The sequence below is a fragment of the Miniopterus schreibersii genome (assembly GCF_964146895.1).
Source record: "Miniopterus schreibersii genome assembly, chromosome: 13".
Classification (NCBI taxonomy): Eukaryota; Metazoa; Chordata; class Mammalia; order Chiroptera; family Miniopteridae; genus Miniopterus; species Miniopterus schreibersii.
Genome location: NC_138113.1, coordinates 48393028 through 48414349, shown reverse-complemented (window position 1 = coordinate 48414349; position 21322 = coordinate 48393028). Strand labels below are relative to the sequence as shown.

At 41.2% G+C, this 21322-nt stretch overlaps 1 protein-coding gene across 1 annotated transcript in view; it reads right to left on the bottom strand.

Annotated features, from left to right (window-relative positions):
• DNAH6 (dynein axonemal heavy chain 6) overlaps positions 1-17385 on the bottom strand; it is a 174978-nt gene extending 157593 nt beyond the window's left edge. Inside the window, exons 1-4 of the mRNA XM_081157326.1 lie at positions 16938-17385; positions 14622-14848; positions 9251-9421; positions 5750-6006 (exon numbers count right to left, since the gene is read on the bottom strand). Of these exons, the coding sequence (XP_081013452.1) occupies positions 5750-6006; positions 9251-9421; positions 14622-14840 (647 nt within the window). The 5' untranslated portion in view covers positions 14841-14848; positions 16938-17385. The remainder of the gene's footprint in view (positions 1-5749; positions 6007-9250; positions 9422-14621; positions 14849-16937) is intronic.
• Between the last annotated feature and the right edge of the window lie 3937 nt (positions 17386-21322).

Genomic DNA, 21322 nt, shown 5'->3' with positions numbered 1-21322 from the left:
TGTTTCATTAACATTAGTCATCAAAACAACCTAAAGGCAAGAACAAACAGTTCACCATAGCCCTTGTGCTTGTCTGGAAAACTCGCTGTGTATGGGTCGATCTGCTACTAAAGACACTTCTAGAAGGTGGCAGGTGTGGTCCATGATGTTGAATTTGAAATTATTGGTGATCAGTGTCACTTAGAAATTCTTTTTATTTATATTTTCCTACCTACTTAAGATCCTCATTCTCAAACCCCTAAGCCTTTTCTTCCTCTACACATCTCAACTCCACATGGAGCAAATGAAAACATGTGAGTCTTTTTCCAAGATTGGATCACCAGCATCAAAGTCATCTGGGGTGCACCTAGATTTCTGAGTCCAACACAGAATCAGAATCTTTTTATAAGGGACTCAACGCTCTAGTTTAACAAGCTGTCTGGGTGATTCTGAACCACTGAATTTTACTGGAAAACAAACAAAAACATGTTGACAAAGTGGGCTCTCTCTTGTACCGTCACTTGAGAATCATGATACCGTGTTTTCTTCCTCCTGAGTGTCTTTCTTATGCTTTCTTTCAAATGGAGATGGAGATTTCACCTCACTTTTTTTTAACTCTCCTGGCTTTTGGCTACTTTTCCTCTGTATCTAAAAATGTGCAGAACTTCTCTTTCACTTGTAGGAAGCTTCCCTTTAGTTTGTAAAAATCTTTTTCTTCGCCCTGCTGCCCATTTAACATAAAAATCCCATGTCTTTTTCCTTCTCTTAAACTTCTTTTGTAATGGTATCAGTTGGCCATATCCTCCCCATCTATGGCCCTTTAGTGATGCCTGCAGTGTAGGTCTTGTGGTGGGAAACTCCCTCAGCTTCTCTACGCCTGGAAAATTCTTTATTTCTCCTTTATATCTAAAGGATAACTTTGCTGGATATACTACTCTTAGCTGGTGATTTATCTCTCTCAATAATTTGAATATTTGGTTCCACACTCTCCTAGCTTGTAGGGTTTCTGCTGAAAAAATCTGGTGATGATAGTCTAAAGGGGTTTCCCTATAGTTTACCATCTTCCCTCCCCCGCCCGTCTACCTTGAGATTCTTTCTTTGTCATTACTATAATGTGCCTTGGAGAGGGCTATTTGGATTGAGGATCCAGTTTTTTCCACAAGTTGGGGAAGTTCTCATTGACTATTTACTTGAATAGGCTCTCTGTTCCCTTCTCCCTCTCTTCTCCTTCTTGCGTACCCACTATTATATTGCTCTTATATTGCAGCCAGATAGTTCTCAAAGAGTTTTTTTTTCTACCCTCAATTCTCTCTCATCTTCCATCTGAGTTATTTCTAGATGTCTATCTTCTGTGTCACTAATTCCATCCTCCATCTGGCCTGCTCTACTTCCTAAGCTGGCCAGCTCATTTTTCATCTCATTTATTGAGTTCTTCAGCTCTTTCTTATAATTTCAGTTTCCTTGGTGCGGTATTCCTTCTGTTTGTTGATTTTACTTGGAGTCTGTTTAATTGCTTTTCTGAATTTTCTTGTTATCTCATTGAGTCTTTTTCGGAACGGAAATCTTGAATTCTCTGTAATTCAAATCACATTCTTTCATATCTTTGTTTTCTGGGTATTTTTCATTTTCTTTCTGAATTATCTTATTACCTTGGCTATTTGTTGTGCTTAGTGTATTATTTCTTTGCCTGGGCATTTGTGGTAGTGAAATCTACTTTTTAAAAGTATTCAATACTTCATTGTTTAGCAATATGATAACTAGGAGTCTCTCTTTTGTTTTCCAGTAGGTGACACTTAAGTGCAGGTTTTTATTTTCTCTTACCTGCACTGCTGGGGCTTCCAGGACTCCTGTGGAGTGGTGTTACCTCATCTGTGGAAAATGCCCTGTATTCCCTGAGAAGGCGGACATCCCCTTTACTACCTGGTTACTTCAGCCTTGGTTTACCACTCCCATGGGCTAGAAGTGGCAGGTTATGGGTCTTCTGGCCTGAATCTTCTTGGTGGCACCTTTCTGTAGCCAGAAGCTGGGGGCACTACTGCTCTGAGTTAATCGAGCTATCTTTAGCAGGCTGTGCCATGATGGGTGGCAGATAGGTGGGCAGAGGGAAACAGATTCAGGCATCCACGGTTATGTTCTTCCTCATGGGTTTAGCCACACTGAGTATGTCTGAGTGTAATTTCAGTCAGCTCTTGTGATTTTAAAGTTCATTAAGGTGCTCAAATGTCAGTTAAGTAACCCAGTTGTGAAGCTAAGAACTAACTATTCTTCACTAAATCTGCAAAGTTGAATCATATGTGAAATATTTTCCAGTTCTTGACAAAATTTTTCTTTGGCCACCAACACACTTAAGTCTGGAACAACAAAAACATGATGTTCCACTTGCATTTCTTTGTAGAAAGCTAAAAATAGAAAGTTAAGTGGTGGCTTGGATTTCATTAGTGTCAATTTGGATAATATTGTTTATTGAAAAATTCATAACTGCAGAGAAACATTTACATATTAGAGTTCCAATGTATTATTTGAGCCTCAGGATTATCAGAATAAACTCTAGATGGAATATACATTTTTAAGAAGTATTTCCATAATATCTCATTTGCCTTGAATATCTCATCCCCAGTAGCATTTTCATTTTACTCCTCAGAACAAAATTCTTCCAAACATTTCACTTCAGGTATTCCAAATAGTGCTCTTATGTAGCAGATATTAACGTCTGTAGGTTCATCAGTGTGCAATAAAACTTTATTTGTGAATAAGCTTTTAATAATGTCCTGTATTATGGTAATCTTTGTCATCTAACATGCTGATCTAGGGGTATTATTGATTTCCTTTGCTTTTTTGGTTCCAAATAGAATTTTTAAAATTCCACACAGGCTGGTAAAATTGCAACTCTGCAACAGTACATCATTCTGACATTAGATATTAATTGCACGTTCTTGCGTTCCAAACTTCTTGATTAGATAATAATATGAAAACACAATTTTGTTGCATATTTTAATCTTGCACATGCCTTAAAAAGTTCAAACCTTTTTCTGGGTATGGTAGATGTCTTTTGGTAAGGTGTTGATATAGCTTGCTTTGCACTACTGATTTGATAACATTTGATAACATTTCCATACAAATGAGATATTTAAGCAAAAGGACAAAAATATTCCTGTGGTTCATAAATCCAAGTTTGATATAATTCTAATTATATTGTCTAATTTCTAATACTTTTTTATCATTGTGTTTATCTTATAACTTATTTTATTTTCTCTCTAGGCATATTTTTCCATAGGTGCCTCAGTAATAATATGACATTTTTGTTTTGTTTTCTTTATTATGCTAGGCTTAGAAATTATGTAAAATGCATCCACAGCTTTCCCACTTTTGATGAGTAGTGAAGATATTCTTTGATAGCAAACTCTCAGTCTCATGGGAGTCTCACGAACACCACTAAGCTTCATCGTGACAGGCAGCAGAATATAGAAATTAAGAGCATAGCTTCAGAAACCAGACTGTCTTTACATACTGTACTTATTGTACAATCTGGGGCAAGTTACTTAACCATTTTGTGCCTCATCTGTAAAACAGAGATAAGATTTTGTATTATCTCTATTATAGAATAGTGAATTTGTATGTATCTCTCTTATAGAATTATCGTGAGGAGTAAATGATTTACCCACAGAGGTCCAGGATCACCATTATGGTAAGGGCAAAACAAACCCCATGCCCAAGCCGTGCAGCTATACTGTCTTATGGAAACTGTGGAGGTCAAGTCTGGGAAATTACAGTTAAAAATCTTGTGATTCAGCACCATCTATTGGAGAATAGTGGAAAGACCTCTTCAGAGAAAGCTGTTAAAGGAGGGCCCATAATATATACATACATATATACATGCCTAGACAAAGGAGATCAGCAAATACCATGAATAAGCACAATAACAAGGAAGCTCAGAAAGAAAACGAAAAATCCCCAGAAAGCAAGCTGGATGGAACACATGGAAATATGTGATATAAATGACAGATATTTCAAGATTGCAGTTCTGAAAAATACTCAACGAGATGCGAGAAAATATAAACAGGCAATTCATGCACTCAGAAAAAACCAATTAATGAACAAAATGAGTACTTTATCAAAGAAATAGAAACTTTAAAAAAGAAATCCTGGAAATGAAGCCTACAATTAAGGAGATTGGGAGTAAACTACTGAGCATAGGAAACAGAGCCAACCATATGGAGGAAAGAATTAGTGATATCGAAGATAGGAATCTAGTAATGACGCATAGGGAAGAGAGAGACTTGAGTATAAAGAAAAATGAAGAGCTTTATGAGAAATATCTGACTCCATCAGAAAAAATGATATTAGAATAATAGACTACCAGAAGAAGAAGAAAGGGAGAAGGCGATGGAGAGCCTATTCAAACAAATAGTGGATAAAGAACTTCCCAAACCTATGGAAAGAACTAGATCCTCAAATCCAAGAAGCAAACAGAGCACCTAGTTACCTCAATCCAAAGACGCCCTCTCCAAGGCACACTGTATTAAAACTGTCAAAAATTAATGACAAAGAAAAATTCTCAAAACAGCCAGGGGAAAGGAAGGGACCTACAAAGGAAAACTCATCAGAATTTCATCTGATTTCTCATCAGAAACTCTACAAACCAGAACAGAGTGGAACCAAATATTCAAACGTCTGAAAGAGAGAAATTACCAGCCACAAATAATATATCCAGCAAAATTATCCTTTAAACATGAAGGAGAAATAAAGACTTTCCCAGACATACAGAAGCTGAGGGATTTTATCACCAGAAAACTTCCACTGCAGGAAATACTCAAGGGAGTTATTCTACCCGAAACAAAGAACATAAGGTCACAACACTACAAGTAAGATCAACAAAAATCTTATAGCATAAACAGGGATAATTTGCGATAACCAAAACATAAAGGGGGGGGGGTGTTTCTCTACAAATTATTTCTCACTCCTGTTAAGCTCTTCTGGAAATACAATTAATCTATCATTTTAAGCAAAATGTTTTTTCTCTCTACCATTTCTCCCCAGTAGGAAGGCTGTCCTCAGTGTTATCTGACTCGATAAAGCATAAGGGAAAACGAGAATTCCTGGAAGGTCCTTTTATCTTCCCACATAGCAATTCAAAGAATTTGGTGGCAAAGCCAAACTACTATCACATTCAAGAAAAGACAGTTTCAACAACTGCTGTCAGTTAAAATGACACGTATTACAAATAATGCATCATCTACTTCTTATGCAATGCCATCTTTTCTCAGTAATCACAAAATAACAAAAATATGTTTGTAATGCTGATTAAAAATAGATGGCATTACATAATATAAACATGACAAACATAACAGTGCTTCATAAATAGATGTCTGTAAATAAAGGAAAAATAAATAAGATTGTTGTGATTAAGATTCATTTATCACTGGATAACCAAAATTATATTTTATATTTATCATTAATACCCAATCAATATGGGTAACATCTGCAACTTTATGTGTAACTTTTTAAAAATATATCTTTATAGATTTCAGACAGAAGAAGGGAGAGGGAGAGAAAGAGATAGAAACATCACTGATAAGAGAGAGTCATTGATCAGCTGCCTCCTGCACACCCCCCACTGCAGATCGAGCCCACAACCCAGGCATGTGCCCTGACCGGGAATCGAACTGCGATCTTCTGGATCCTAGGTCAATGCTCAACCACTGAGCCCCGCCCGACTGGGCTTATGTGTAATTTTTAATGTTAATAAATTGCTTCATAAAAGAGAACTTACTTCAGATTATATGTATCATATTCAATAGAAGACCTTGGCACTGCAGGAATCATATACAGAAACCCAATATGTTCATTTTCACGTAGTACTTTAATGATTTGCAAGGGATCTCGAATGTTGGCCTTAACAACGTCTTCCCGGTCCTCGAAAATGTACGTAGGGTAAGCTGTGGAACTAGTCTTGTAGAGACCTCTTCTTCCAATGGGTGGCAGTTTAGGAGGAGAGGGAGAGAATACCTCAGTAGAGGACCGATGGATCTAAATAAAGCCAAAGAAGGTAAAGGGATTAAGCAAAAAATAAAGTCATAGATACAGGGGGGGGAATGAGTATTTGAGGCGGGGAACAAAGGCTATAAAAAAATGACAAAATATTAACATCAAGGACCAGTTACTATACTGCCTGAGCTGTCCAGGGCTCAAAGGCAAGCACTTTGGAACTGAAAATTTTCAAACAGTTGTTAGGCACCAATCTTCCTTCTCAGTACTCCCTTATCCAGATATCCATCCCTTCCCACAAAAGGGATCAGCTCCTACTTCCTTTTCCTCTGCCGTAACTCAATGTTTATTACATCAAAACACTACCAGCTATCTGGTGTTCACCACCCTCCTTGCTCAGATGCTCTACTGACCCTTACTGTGGCCTCTCCCCTCAACCTCTTCACCTTGTTCGGATTACCTGATGCTTTTAAATGAGTGAAATCTTATACAGCTGTAATCATAACTCATAATAAACTATAGTTTTTTGTGAATGTGAGGGGTAATTATGCTGAATATTGGGAATCGCTGTGTCATTGCCTTGGAAAAGTATACATGTTTTTAACTCATAATTGCGGGTTCTGGCCACCAGTGATTCTCACATTTCAATGTTCATGTGAATTAGCCGGGTGTCCTGTTATAATGTAGTTTCTGTCAGTCAGTCTGGGATGAAGCCTAAGATTCTGCATCTCCAACCTGCTCCCAAGAGATGGGGATGCTGCTGGCTCATGAACCACAGTTGGAGCTTCAAGGTCAAGCCCACACTATGTTCACACACATGAGCTTTGCTCCTTTCCCTGGGTCCCACATTCTGCACTCTCAACGCCACTCACGCCTTTGTTCCTCCCGAACAAACTTTGGGAGGTTAATAACCACGTCTGAGGAAATTTGACACTTAATTCCAGCAGTCACCACTTTATCTCTCTGACAGTACAGAGATAACTGGCTTTCAGATAAAAGAATCACCATCGCAGACCTGCTTTGGTAAGTAATTGATGTAAATACATGATCTTTCTACTGCCTGTTAGCATAGCTAATAGAGGCTGCTGTTTCTAAGACAGATTTATTGTCATAAGCTCTGTGGAACAACTTCCCCAGAAAGTTTGCATTCTCAGGAAGCCTTATCTTCCATCTTTAATTAAATATACCATGTTGAATAGAAGTTTGAGAGCAGAACTCTGGGAAGCTCAGAGCTGAAGGAAATCTTTGAAGTCAAAAGATAAAAAAGTTCTTTCGCTTCTTGGCGAGGGGTAGCGGCCAACGGCAACGTTTTCTTATGGAAAATATATAAAACCAGATATCCAGAGCCAGAGAAAATATGCATTGCCTTGTTCCAATGTTTCAAAAGGGCTGTGGTCAACTCTAATACCTTTATGAGACTCTAGTATTAATATTTTAACAAAAATGCATTTATTTTCTTTGTTATTTCCTTTAAAAAGTTTTACTGTATTCTCAATGAAAGATTTCTTCAACAATAACCCTACACATTTTTGTCTGAATACAATTTCTAATTACAGGCATATCTCAGAGATATTGTGGGTTCAGTTCCAGGCCTCCATAATAAAGTGAGTATTGTAATAAAGCAAACGATAATCTTTTTGCTGGTGAAGGGGCTTGCCTTCCATTTGTAAAAAATGCACCATCTGTGGAGCGCAATCAAGCAAAGGGCAATAAAGTGAGGTACACCTATATATAACTCAGTGGCAAGACGTGATTCAATTCAAGTAGTCACATAAATTCAGATTTTTGGTGGGGGGATGGAATAAAGGAAGCATTTATTCATAAAGTGTAGGATGTCCTTTGTGATGGATGCCCAGTCTAAATGTTAAGTTAATCTTCCTTCATTAGCAGAAGCAAAGCCCCCTTCCTTCCTTCCCTCTTATCTCTCAGGAAATTCTTGTTATTGTATTTCCATTCTAAACTCATTTTGAGAAATCAATACTCCCCCAAAATGACCCTCTTCTCAGAATAAATACTCCTCTTTTATGTGGCATATCCCCCTTTCTTCCACATTTCCCTTTGACCCCTAACTCCATACTTAATTGTTCACTTAGTTACAGCTACAATCAAGTATAAGCCACACCTAACATTCCTTTCCAGCTTCCTCCCTTCATCCCAGTTACCCACACAGTTTCTCTCCTCTTCTGTAAACGCAAGATTTTGAAGCCCACTTTATACTAAATGAATTCATTTATAGGCAAACAGATCTTCCCTGGCCTAAGTTAGCTCACTCTCTCTCTCTACTTCACAGAAACCAAACTAACGGAAGCTATACAATTTTATTCGATCATGGGATATCATTCTCTCAGTAAAATCTCACCAAAACCCACAGAGAGCCTCCTTCCAGCTGGCTTCTCAAGCCCCCAACTGTCCTGCCTTATCTGCCTCGTTAACTTTCCGCTCATTCCTCAAGGCTCAGTGCAGTTCCCTAGGGTCGCTATTCCTCCACCGGCCATACATTGGACACTAGATGTGGCATCCCCTCTGTTCCATTCTCCATCATTTTATATACATTAAATGACCCATGAAAGCTCTTACCACCCCTTGAGCGTTCACTTATCCATCCGCCCACCTCCATCCAGATTCTGAAATCCTTGAGGACAGAGCTCATCCCCAGCTCTTTATTTCCAGCACTCTAGCCCAGTGCCTGAAAGAAAATTAGCTCTGAAATGTTTAACAAATGTCGAAGAGCCCTCTGAATAAAAAGCTCAGGGAAATCTTGGCCCTGTTGGTATTTTTGTCTTCCACACTTTCTCCCGCCCATTTCTGCTCCTCTCTTTAGTTATCTATAGGTATTTATATAAAGCCATACTCTCGGTGGTTTCTCCCCTTATTGCCTGCAAGGCAACCTCACTGCTCTACAAAAGTTATCTCACCAGTTACAAAATGTTATCTATCTGGCTCAGTTTTTATTTTATTGCCTTTTACCAAATTTTCCAAAGACTGTCATTTGGGGGAATAATAATGAAGATTTTATAAAAGTTAAAACACTGTTATGTCTTCTTTTAATATGCAAGAAGTCAGAAGACACTGTACAGATGCTGAGAGTTTCCTTTATGATTTTCCTCTACTGCCCAAATTTTCCTTAAATAGGAAGAACTGAGAAATATTATATTCCCCAAATTCTTTATGCAACCTGATAGAAAAAGATTTTGTCACTATTCTTGTGCATTAAAAGCACATTAGCAATGCTATATAAAACTAAAATTAAATTAAAATGGCCAATTAAGTTCTTTAAATACTATACCTGTTTTTCTTTCAAAGCATCTTCATGCTGAAGAGACTGAACAGGTGACTTGGTAGAACTTTCTTCAATGCTTCCTGGTGGTTTTATGATTCCAGAAGTGGTCGACAGAAGTTGATTCTGTTTATATATGAAGTCTGGCCTCTTACGGTCTTGGTAGGCTTTTAGCACTGGCTTTGGGGAACAAAGAGGCATGTTAGTCTTTTTAATATTAATGTGAACTTATCTTAGTCTTCGCTACCTTTGGACTCTACCCTTGTTGGAAGTTGATTTCATCCTGGGACTAATTTGCTGTTATAACTACAAACATTGTAACAGCTACCACCACTGTCAGTCTATGAACTATTGCTTGACTAGACTTTTCTAGTTGGTTTCTATTAATTCTGTAATTCTGTATTTTAAACACCAACAAAAACTTCTAGGATTAGGATTGTAACAGAAAGTGTTCGGGGGCATGATCTTAGGCCAATCTAATTTCAAATTAAGGCAGTAAAAATCCAGCTTTTAACACAAAAACTAAATAAAAAAATTCACTATGATGACTTTAAGTTTTTAAGCATTATGATTTTAGCATGATAGCCAATCTTATATACAGGAGTGAGAAAATAAAAGCTTGAGAGTAAAATTAGCAAATAGCTGTTAAGTTTACATTTGGTTTTGGATAAAAATCCCTCTAGTAACTGAAGAAAAGACCAGCCGGTGATGCGAGTAGGAGGAGACTACAGTCATGAGAGTAGGAGGAGACATCTCAGCTATACAACAGTGTGGCAAAGAAATAAAGACCAGAATCACAGGTAAAGGGGAATGGGGGTCCAAGACAAAGATGTAGGAAGACCCTCAACTCACCTCCCACAGACACACCAAATAATATCACCTTATACACCTATATATGTAGCAGCTCCTCCTGAAGAACTGAAGGTGGATTGAACAGCTTCTGCACATCAAATGAGAGAGGGACCACACAGAAAAGGGGAGGAGAGCTGGAGATGCAGTAACCATGGGAACCTTACCCCAGCTGGGCAACCTGCAATAGGGAAGGATAGCACCGACAAACCCATGTGCAGACGCACCTGCCCTGGGCCACGGCAGTAAAAGTATGTCTTAAAGTGCACCTAGGCTACACATGAAAAAAACAAAAACTATTTCTTAACCCCAAGATCCTGCCGGATAGGTGGGAAACTGCAGGAATTCTCCAGAACTGGAGGAGGCAGCAAGTGCTATTACTATGTTCCCCCTCCACCTAGATAGCAGGGGTGGGAGCTTAGTCCAAGTGCCTTGTACAGCTTGCAAGAAAGGCTGCCACAGCTTGCTCTGGGCCACCTAAGCCAGAGATCACCCAGACCCAGCTAGCTGGCCTGACAGGGTGGCCTTGAAGCTACGGGGCCTGGGCCACCTTTCCTCATGCTTGTTCCAGACGTGGCCACTTGTTTGCCTCGAGGCCCCCAGCGCTCCATGTCCTGACCAATTCAGTCATGCCTACCCCAGCTTCGGCCAGCGGGCCCGCGGGGATGCCCCTGGCACTGTGTGAGCCCACCCAGGCTCCAGCCAGCCTGCCAAACCTAGCACAGAGGTTACCCTTACAAAAGGCCACTTTGTCAAAATAGAGAGAAGAAGCTGCTTCGTTTCATTCATAAAAACACACAGAGAAAGCCAAACAAAATGAGGAAACACACTAATATGTTCCATATGAAAGAACAAGAAAAAATGCCAGAAAAAAAACCCTAATGATATGAAGATGAGTAATTTTCCTGATAAAGAATTCATTATTTTAATAGATGACTAGTTTCCCATTGTATATATAAATGTGTGTGTGTGTATAATATATATATATTCTCACATCTTTAGCCAGTCATTTGCTGATGGACACTTAGGTTGTTGCTATGTCTTGGATGTTGTAAATAATGCTGCAATGAACATAGCAGTATATATATCTTTACAAATTAGTGTTTTTATATTTTTCGGTTAAATTCTCAGAAGAGGAACTGCTAGATCACGTGGCAGTCCTATTCTGTACTTTTTCCATGGTGGCTGCACCAATTTACATTCTTGCCTACTGTGTATGGGGGCTCCCTTTCCTCTACATCCTTTCTAACACTTGTTATTTCTTGTCTTTTTGATGACAGCCATTCTGACAGGTGTGAGGCAATATCTCATTGTGGTTTTGACTTGCATTTCCCTAATAACAAGTAATATTGAACATCTTTTCATATATCAGTTTGCCATTGGTATGTTTTCCTTGGAAAAATATATATTCAAATCCTCTGCCCATTTTTTAATCAGATTTTTTTCTTGTTGTCGAGTTGTATGAGTTCTTTATCTATTTTGAATATTAACTCCTATTGGAAGTATCATTTGCAATAAAAAATGAAATACTGTCAGTTTTGACAACACAGATGGATCCTGAGAGCATTAAGTGAAATAAGTCAGATGAAAAAGGGAAAAAGTTTTATGATTTTACTCATACATGGACTATAAAACAAAAAGTAACAAACTAACAAAACAAACAAAAACAAATTCATGCATAGACAGATACAGACAAAAGAATGGTTGTTACCAGAGAAGAAAAGGGGGTGGGAAGGGAGTGAATTGGGTAAAGGAGGTCAAATACATGGAACAGAAGGAAACTAGAACTTGGGTGATGAGCATGCAGTAGAGAGTACAGATATCAAATTACAGTGTCAGAGGCCTGAAATTTATATAATGTTATTTACTAACGTTACCTCAATAACTTTAATTTTGAAAAAAGAATTCAAAGTAACTGTCATAAGGATGCTCACTGAACTTGGAAGAAGAATAGAGAACACAGTGAGAACTTCAACAAAAGAGTTAGAAAATACAAAAAGAACTAATCAGAGCTGAAGACTACAGTAACTGAAATAAACACACCAGAGGGAATCAACACTAATTAGATAACACAGAAGAACATATTAGCAGCCATTAAGAACGAATAGTGAAGCCCTGGCCCATCTGACTCAGCGGTTAGAGCATCAGCCCGCAGACTGAAGGATCCCAGTTTCAATTCTGGCCAAGGGCATGTCGTACCTCAGTCGCAGGCCCAATCCCCGGCTCTGGTCGGGGGCATGCAGGAGGCAACCAATTGTTGTGTCTCTCTCACATCAATGACTCTCTCTCTTTCTTTCTCTCCCCCCCATCTCTCCCACTCTCTGAAAACCAATGGAAAAAATATCCTCAGGTGAGGGTTAACAAAAAACCCCCCATGATCCATCTGTATGAAGCCTACAAGGGACTCACTTTAGATCAAAAGACAGACTGAAAGTGAAGGAAAGAAGATATTCTATGTAAATATAAGTGAAAAGAAAACTGGATAGCAACATTTGTATCAGACAAAATTGACTTTAAAACAAACTGTAAAAAAAGACAAAAAAGGGCATTACACAACAATAAAGGAGTCAATCCAAGAGCAGGATATAACATTTGCAAATATTTACACATCCAACATATGAGAATCTAAACATTAACAGACATAAAGGGAGTAATCAACAGTAACACATCACAGTGGGACTTTAATATCCAACCTACATCAATGAATAAATCATGACAGAAAACCAATAAGGTAATATTGGCTTCAAATTACACTTTAGATCAGATAGACTTAATAGTTATTTACAGAATGCTTCACTCCAAAATTGCAGAATACAAGTCTTTTCAAGTGGACATGATATATTCTCCAAGGCAGATCACATATTAGGCCATAAAACAAGCCTCAATAAAAGCAAGAAGATTGAAATCACATCAAGCATCTTTTCTAAACATAAACTAGTAATCAATTAGAAGAAGAAAACTGAAAAACCTCCCCAAACACATGGAGACTCAGCAACATGCTACTAAATAACCAATGGATCATGAAGAAATAAAAAAGGAAATAAAAAACAACCACCTTGAGACCAATGAAAATGGAAATACAACTCTCCAAAGTCTATGGGATACAGCTAAAGCAGTTGTAAGAGGGAAATTCATAATGATACAGACCTACCATGAGAAACAGGAGAAATACCAAATAAACAATCTAACTTTAGACCTAAAGAAAGTTAGTAGAAGAAAAAAATTATAAAGATCAGAGTAGAAATACATGTAACAAAGAGGGGAAAAAACAATAGAAAAGACCAATGCCACTTCTAGGAATCCATCTTTATATGTACAAAAGAAAGGCCATTCAATGCAGCATTGTCTGAAATAGCAAAATAATATCAACAAAACAAAAAGGAAATAACCTGAATTCCCATCAACAGGAGACCAGTTGACAGATACCATATTCTGGTACAACCACGCAACAAAATACAGCGCAGCTCTTAGAAAAGACACCTCTGAATGCATGGATTAGGAAGATTTCTATGTTTAAGTGAAAACAGCACTTTGAAGATCAGTATGTACTATATAATCTTACTGTAAAGCCATAAATGTTTATACACAAACTCATTTATATACATATATGTTTGAATAAACATATAAAGCAGCCTGAGGGGGAACCACCAACAATAGTAGTTGCTGTCTGAGAGCGGAAGTGAGAATTTTCACTTTTTACTTTATGCACTTTCGCAGCTCCTTTACATGGATTTATAGTTATCCAAAGGCACAAATGGGTTCTTAAAATTAAGTATATTCAGACATGCACAAAATTGTTCAGGACACCAGGGATTTCCTTTAAAAATAATAAAACGATATTGCTACAGGCATACCTCGTTTTATTGTAATGTGCAGATAATGCCTTTTCTACATAATAAAGGTTTGTAGCAACCCTGCATTGGGCAAGTCTATTGGTGCTATTTTTCCAACAGGCTCAGATGGTGGTTAGCATTTTCAGCAACAAAGTACTTTTTAATTGAGGTGTGCACATTGTTTATTAGACATAATGCTATTGCACACTTAATAGACAAGAGTATAGTGTAAACATGGCTTTTATATGTACTGGGAAAGTAAAAACTGTATGTGACTCACTTTATTGCAATATTCAGTGTATTGCCGTGGTCTGGAAGCGAACCAGCAATATCTCTGAGGTATGCCTGTGTATATATAACTGTATATAGTATTCTTGCTGAAGTTCCCAGTATTAAATGGTACCCTAATATCCAAAGAGCCTTAAGTTTACATAGTTAAGTATCATATTGTACATAATCCTAGAGAAGGTTTATCCACTAGAAAACTTTGTTCACCGCCATATCCCTCCCACCTCAAACTGTTTAGAAGTCAGTATTTTTTAAATAAGTAATTACATTTACAACTTCATAAACAAGTCTTAACTTTCAGGTTTTCCTTTCTTCTTTGACAAGAGACTAGAAATACTCCATTTCCCCAAAGCAATTTTGCAGCTTCCTCTGTAACCAAAAGTGGCTAAGATGTTGGTTTCCGAACTTACCAGAGGCTCCAGTTTTCTAGGCTGCTGTTGTCTTCTTGTCCTCTCCTGGGCTTTCGTAGCGTGCCTAAACATCAGGACTTGTGTATCAGCTGCATTTTCTGTGGGTGTTACAAAATTTTGTATTCCCTTTGCTATTTTACTATTCAGTCTTGGAGGCACGGGATTTTGCACCTGCTTGTCGACATTGTCAGAGTCCGTTTCTGAGGGATGAAAAGCCATCCTCACTCCTGCAGGTGTAGGGTCAGGAAAAGACAAATGAAAAGTAGAGCAACAGAACTGGGGAAGTGACGCAAGTGGAGGGGACGTAAGAACTAGGGAGAGCTGAATTTGCTTACCACCAAAGAAAACCCATCAAAGTTACCCCGTTCTTCCCAAACTGAGAACCTGAACCAGAGGAATGAAAACTAGGAACTGTGCCTGGCCGTCCAGAAGCCCCGTTGTTGGGGTTGAACCCAGGAATTTGCATTCCTAACAAGCTCTTGGGTGATGTTGCTGCTACTGATGCCACTGATTTGGGGACTAGACTGGAAGGATGAAGAGAAGTGCAGTTAGCATTGAGATCAATGTTTCTCACACTTGAGTATGCAAAATATCTCCTGGGAAGCTTGTTCAAAATGCTGGTAATTCTAATACAAGCAATCTGAGAAATACAGCCTAGGTAGTCATGAAGAAACCAAATAAAGGAAAAAAAAGAATTGAAGGCTAAATCCTAAAACAGTGCTTCTGGAACTCTTAGGTGCAGGAGGGTGACTTTGGGGGCCTGTTAAAGTGAAGGTTCTGATTCATACCCATTGGATAGCAAGGCCCTAGAACACTAGAACTGTGAGACTTTTGTAGTGGAATTGCATTCTCATTACCACTCACACTCCCAACCCACCAGATGGACAGATACCCTTCTCTTCAAAATGGTATGTAGTACAGGAGGTCTTCAACCAGGAGTCAGCTGGACTAGATTTTCGTCTAGATCTGCACTGGCCTATCAAAATATGATGCAAAAAGCAAGGAGGTGGGCGGCACTGAAACAAGCCAAGATTGAGTGGCCAGCTCCAGTGAAGGCAAGATGGGGGTCACAGACGACGATATCAGGTGATGGCTCACAGGACCTGATCACGTGTTACTGCCGGAAGCCCTTGGCCTGACAGCCCATGATTGAGTGCAGCCTCTGTGGAACATGGATCCACCTCTCTTGTGCTAAGATTAAGAAGACCAATGTCCCTGACTTCTTTTACTGCCAAAAGTGCAAGGAACTGTGGCCAGAGACCTGGCGGTTAGGGGGGTCTCCCAAATCTGGAGAGCAATGAAATCATCATCTCTAGGCTGGAACTTTCAAATGACAACATGACTTGGGAACTGAGTCTCAGGGGCCTCAGCCTATCCCCTGAAGCTTGGATACTGTCCCACTTTCAAGGAAGGAATGCCCAAGAGAGATGGTTTGGAAATGAGTTCCTACTCCCTCTTCCTTCCTACCTTGTGGACTTGAACTGGGACCCATTACAGTTGCGGGTGGGAGGTTGTCTGGGTCCCTAGACACTCAATCTCTGTCCCTTGTACCTGCCACCTCTCACTTTCTGGGCCAGGGTTGGTATTGGAATGGAATGGGACGGTTGTCTACAAAACTCTAGTGTAAGTATAGAGCTCTCTTCCCTCATCTTTTTTTCTATCTCACTCCCCACTTATTCTACACTGATTTTGCTTTTTATTTTGAACTTCCCCTTTTGGGCATGGCAGGTCAGAGGCGGGGTACCAACCAGAGCCTGGCTGAGGGAGGAAGGAAAACAGGTGACCATTCTCTCAGTCACCTCTTTGTGTTTTTAATAACATTAGCCAGCCGTTTGCGCAGACAGCCTGCGTGTGGTCAATAAGTCTCCTGTGCAATTTTCATTTTTCAAGTAGCCACATTCAAAATCACAAGACAGGGAACTGGTGGCATTAATTTTAACAATGCACTTCATTGAACATACCCAAAACATTATCATTTCAGCACAATCCATATAAAGTTATGGATGTGCTATTTTATTTTTTTGTTACTATGTCTCAAAACCCAGTGTATACGGTCACATTCAGAGCGCACCTCAATTCGGACCAGCCGCCCGCCGAAGAGCGCGGGTCCCCAGATCTGACCGCTCAGCCTGAGTCTCGGACAAGCCTTTGCTCTCTCCAGCCCTCACTTTCCACCCCCCACGCCCCCCTAAAACGACGGGGGATTTCAAACGCCTTTCCACTGCCTTTCTCTGCCTGTAGGAGTCTCTCCTCGTGTGCTCCGAAAGCCACGTCTTTGCCAGAGCCCAGCCCATAGCTGGAAACCTCAAGACTCACCCAAGTCAGGCTAGAGGAGCTGCCACCGCCGCCGGGGGTCTCCGGGGACAGAGCAGAGCCAGGGCCGGGGACCGTCAGGCGGCTGCAGGCGCTGTTGCCCGTCGCCAAGCAGCCGGCCGGCGCCCTGCGCCCTGCGCCTGTGCGCAACCCGTCGCCAAGCAGCCGCCCTGCGCCCTGCGCCCTGCGCCTGTGCGCAACCCATCGCCAAGCAGCCGCCCTGCGCCCCGCGCCCTGCGCCTGTGCGCAACCCGTCGCCAAGCAGCCGCCCCGCGCCCTGCGCCCTGCGCCCTGCGCCCTGCGCCTGTGCGCAACCCGTCGCCAAGCAGCCGCCCCGCGCCCTGCGCCTGTGCGCAACCCGTCGCCAAGCAGCCGCCCTGCGCCCTGCGCCCTGCGCCTGTGCGCAACCCGTCGCCAAGCAGCCGCCCCGCGCCCTGCGCCCTGCGCCTGTGCGCAACCCGTCGCCAAGCAGCCGCCCTGCGCCCTGCGCCCTGCGCCTGTGCGCAACCTGTAGCCAAGGCAGCGCTCCGGCCAACCGCGCCTCCAGGTTCAGGAGCGCCAGGCAGTGGCGTCAATCAAAGTCTGCGAAGCATGGCGCACGTCGCTGGTTGGTGGGGAGCCCGCGCTCGACCCGCCCGGTTCGTCTTCCTGGCCGGGAGCTGGGCAGCGCGCAGAGCCGCAGGCGACGCCGCTGGAGGGGTGGTCTGTTCTGCGGGTTCCTACGCTCACCGGCCACCCACCCTCCGGGTCCCTCCCACCCTCCTGCAGGAATCTTTTCTCCGTTTCCCCTTCCAGAGGCTTAAGACCGACTGGACGTTCGATTTACATTTTTTTCTGGCCAGAAGAGTCAAGGCTCTCTGGAGAGGGAGATGCGTTGTGTGGGCAGTGCCGGGTCCCCCTCTCAAAAGGAGCGACAGTTCTGCATCTGCATCTGCACCCGCATCCCGCCCGCACCCTCCTCCCCTGAGTTATAATACCAACAAGGCCGAGATGCCTTGGAAGACCTCGGTCTCTCCCCCTCTCGCTCAGAGGCTGCAGATTTTTGTTAAACAGGATGTGCAGCTTCTCCCTGCAGAGGCCTGTGCGGGCACCCCACCACTAGGGGGAGCAACATCGCTGATTAATTGACGTCTTTGGCCTAAAGGGGGTAATTTTTCTTAGACATTTGAAAATGTGGTGGGAAGTATTTCATACGATGACAAGTAAGATACACCATTTAACAGTTTAAAACAAAGCAATAGCATATGCGTGAACTAAGATTTAACCTGATTAAAATGTGCCTCAGAATCCAGGAAATTAGACATCACACAGTGTGTCCTAAATTCTCACAGTTTGCCTCAGACTGGACCAGCTCCCCGCCGTGTGCAAGTGGGAACGTACTCTACAGACATTTAGGGCCCCCCACTTGTGGGTGTCCAGGGTAGGGTGTGGGAGTGGGGGGCAGGATAACTAGTGGGGGGCAGGATAACTTTAGTCTTTTAAGTAAACCAGGCAGGAAGATAGAACATCAAGACAAGCGACTGCTCCGCTGGCCCTGGCTCAGCAGTGGAGCATCCACCTAAGATCCAGGAGATCACCCTGAGGGCTCCATCCCCAGCAGGGGGGTGCAGGAGGCAACTGATCAATAACTCTCATCGTCCATGTTTCAAGCTCTCTCTCCCTCTCCCTTCTTCTCTCTGAAATCAATAAAGACATATTTTATAAAAAAAATTTAAAAAAAAGAAAGAAAAAGACAGGCTCCTGGCTTCTGTGACTTGCTGTGCAAAATCTAATTTACAATCTGGCTGGGAAAATGCTCCAAATATTGAAAACCTCCAAATGACCTGCTCACAGCCATGAAATATGTGCAGCCCTTAAAGCACCCCAACTGTCCCCTAAACTTCTGCTCCATAGTTGATCGAAGCTGGGTGTAGCCCTAGCCAGCAAAGATTCAGAAACAGGCCTCAGAGAGGCGCATGCAGGATGAAGGCTGACAGCCTAGAGCCATTTTTACGTCAAAAGTACCTGAGAATAACAACAGTGCGTGGGTGTGCGTGCACATGTGTGCGCCTGACTGTGTTCTGTCTCTCTCAGACATTTTCTATCCCTCTCCATGCACTCTTCTTGCCTGTCCCCTAACCCCACAGAACTGGGATGATCACCTCTAGATTAGGCAAAAGAAAGACAAGCTGTAATAATCAGCCAGATCTGATAAAGCAGAATTACCTTGGGACCCTGAGGAGAAAAGGCAAGGTCCTTCTCTTGGGGGCAAAAACCATCAGTACAGTGCTCCAAGAATTTTGTGCACAGTCCAAAGGACAAAGGGGCCTGCTCGAAATTCCCCACCTAGGTGCACCTTGTGACCTATAGCTATATTCCTTACTCCTTTGCCCAGGATGAGAAGCCAAACCCAGTGGAACCTGGCACCTGAGCTCTCACCACATGGTTATCCCTCCAACATGGAGTGCCAGTGGCTCCAAGGACAATTCCTGTGCCTAAGAGGCCAAAGAACTGTACAGTGGAGGTGAGACTGAAGTCAACAGTTTGGCTTGGAACGGCCTCCTGCACTACCCACAGAAACCCAGTGAGACTGGCCCCTGCAGTGGTCCTTGATCCATTTCAAAGGAGCAGTGCAGAACTCCACTGCTCTTTCTGCCCAGGAGCTCTTTAGCCAGCCAGTCGACAGGCACTCACCAAACAGCCACCCCATATTTAGCTAACGATAGATGTTTTTATTAATTCCAGCAGTTTTACAGCTCGATCTTGGACATACTGCCCTTACAGGCCACCCTTCCCAAACAGAACCTTTTTTGAACAAATATAGAACACTTTCTTAAGAACCAACCAGCAAGGGGGTGGTTTCCTTTACTTACTTTATTCTTCTGAGACTTGTGTACTGAAAAGCCCAGGCTCTTCAGTTTCTCTAAAGTTTCCTTTGAGATTTTTCACTCCTGATCAATTTTTCGAGTCCACTGCCAAGAAGAAATACCTTGATTGAACAAAACATAAGCTACATTTATGCAAATAAAAGTAAACAGAACAATTTTTTTAATCCTCACTTGAGGATATTTTTAAATTGATTTGAGAGAGAGAGGAAGGAGGGGGGAGGGAGAGAGAGAGAGAAAGAGAAACATCACTATGAGAGAGAAACATCCATCGGTTGCCTCCCTTACTCGCCCAGACCTGGATGAACCTAGGTATATGCCCTACCCAGGAATCAAACCCACAACCTTTTGGTTCAGGGGACAACACCCAACCAACTGAGCCACTCAGGCCAGGGCCAGAACAATTTTTGTATAGTATACAACAATCTCAGTGTCAGAAACTTTAAAACTGGAAATTGTCTAGTCATGGTCATCAGAATGTGTTCAATTTTACCTAATCAGCCCAGAAAGAGCTGTGTTTTGAAAAATCACCAATACCAGGTTGTACTGTTTCTTGATCTGGCTCTTATTCATGTGGATGTCTTCATTATGTAAAACTGCAGCGAAATATACATTTATGAGATGTAGACTTTTATGTAGGCATACTAAATTTGGATTTTTAAAAATCACTAGTACCTTCTAGAAAATTAGAGAACAAGTACACGACTCCCAGAATGGCCCCAAAATGTTAGGCGTGGTATCCAAATTCTAGGTGATATATGGGCCTGGACCTTCCCAGTTTTCGGAAACCAGGATGCTTTCACCATAGCCCACAGCTTCTGAGAGGAGTTTAGTCTGTTTAACACCAATACTCATATTCATTAGAGGAAAACTTACCATTCACTAGCATTAGGTCTGTAATGTACATTTCTGTATGGATCCAGTCAGTGGTTTTTTAAATTGCCAACAAATTAAACATCCTCGCTATTATAAATTTTAACAATCATCATAACCTACACTAACAAATTCTTATACACATGGGTCCCTGATAAGACATGTGGATTCCCCAAGGGAAGTCCAATGTCCTCATTTTCTATTTACTTTTACAATTTTATGATATTTAAAATTGTCCTACAGTAAACTGCACATATTTAAAATACATATTTTCAAGTTCTAACATCTGTTCAGCCATGAAATCGTCCCCGCAATCAATAAAAAAAATTTCCTTTTCCACCAAAAGTTTCCTGTGCTTTTCTGTGATCAAACTTTCTCCACATCTCCATCCCCACGCAACCATTAATCTCCTTTTGAAAAGTCTATAGATCAATTTTCATTTTTGAGTTTTATATAAATAGAATCACACATATGTATTTTCTTGGTCTAGCTTCTAAGACTCAGCATAAGATCTTGAGATTTATCTATATTGTTGCATATATAGATAAGAAACTTTTGCAAAAAGTTCTTCATTCTTTTTTATTGTTCAGTATTCTGCTGAATGGGTGTAGAATGATTTGATCATTCACCTCCTGATGGACATTTGGGTGG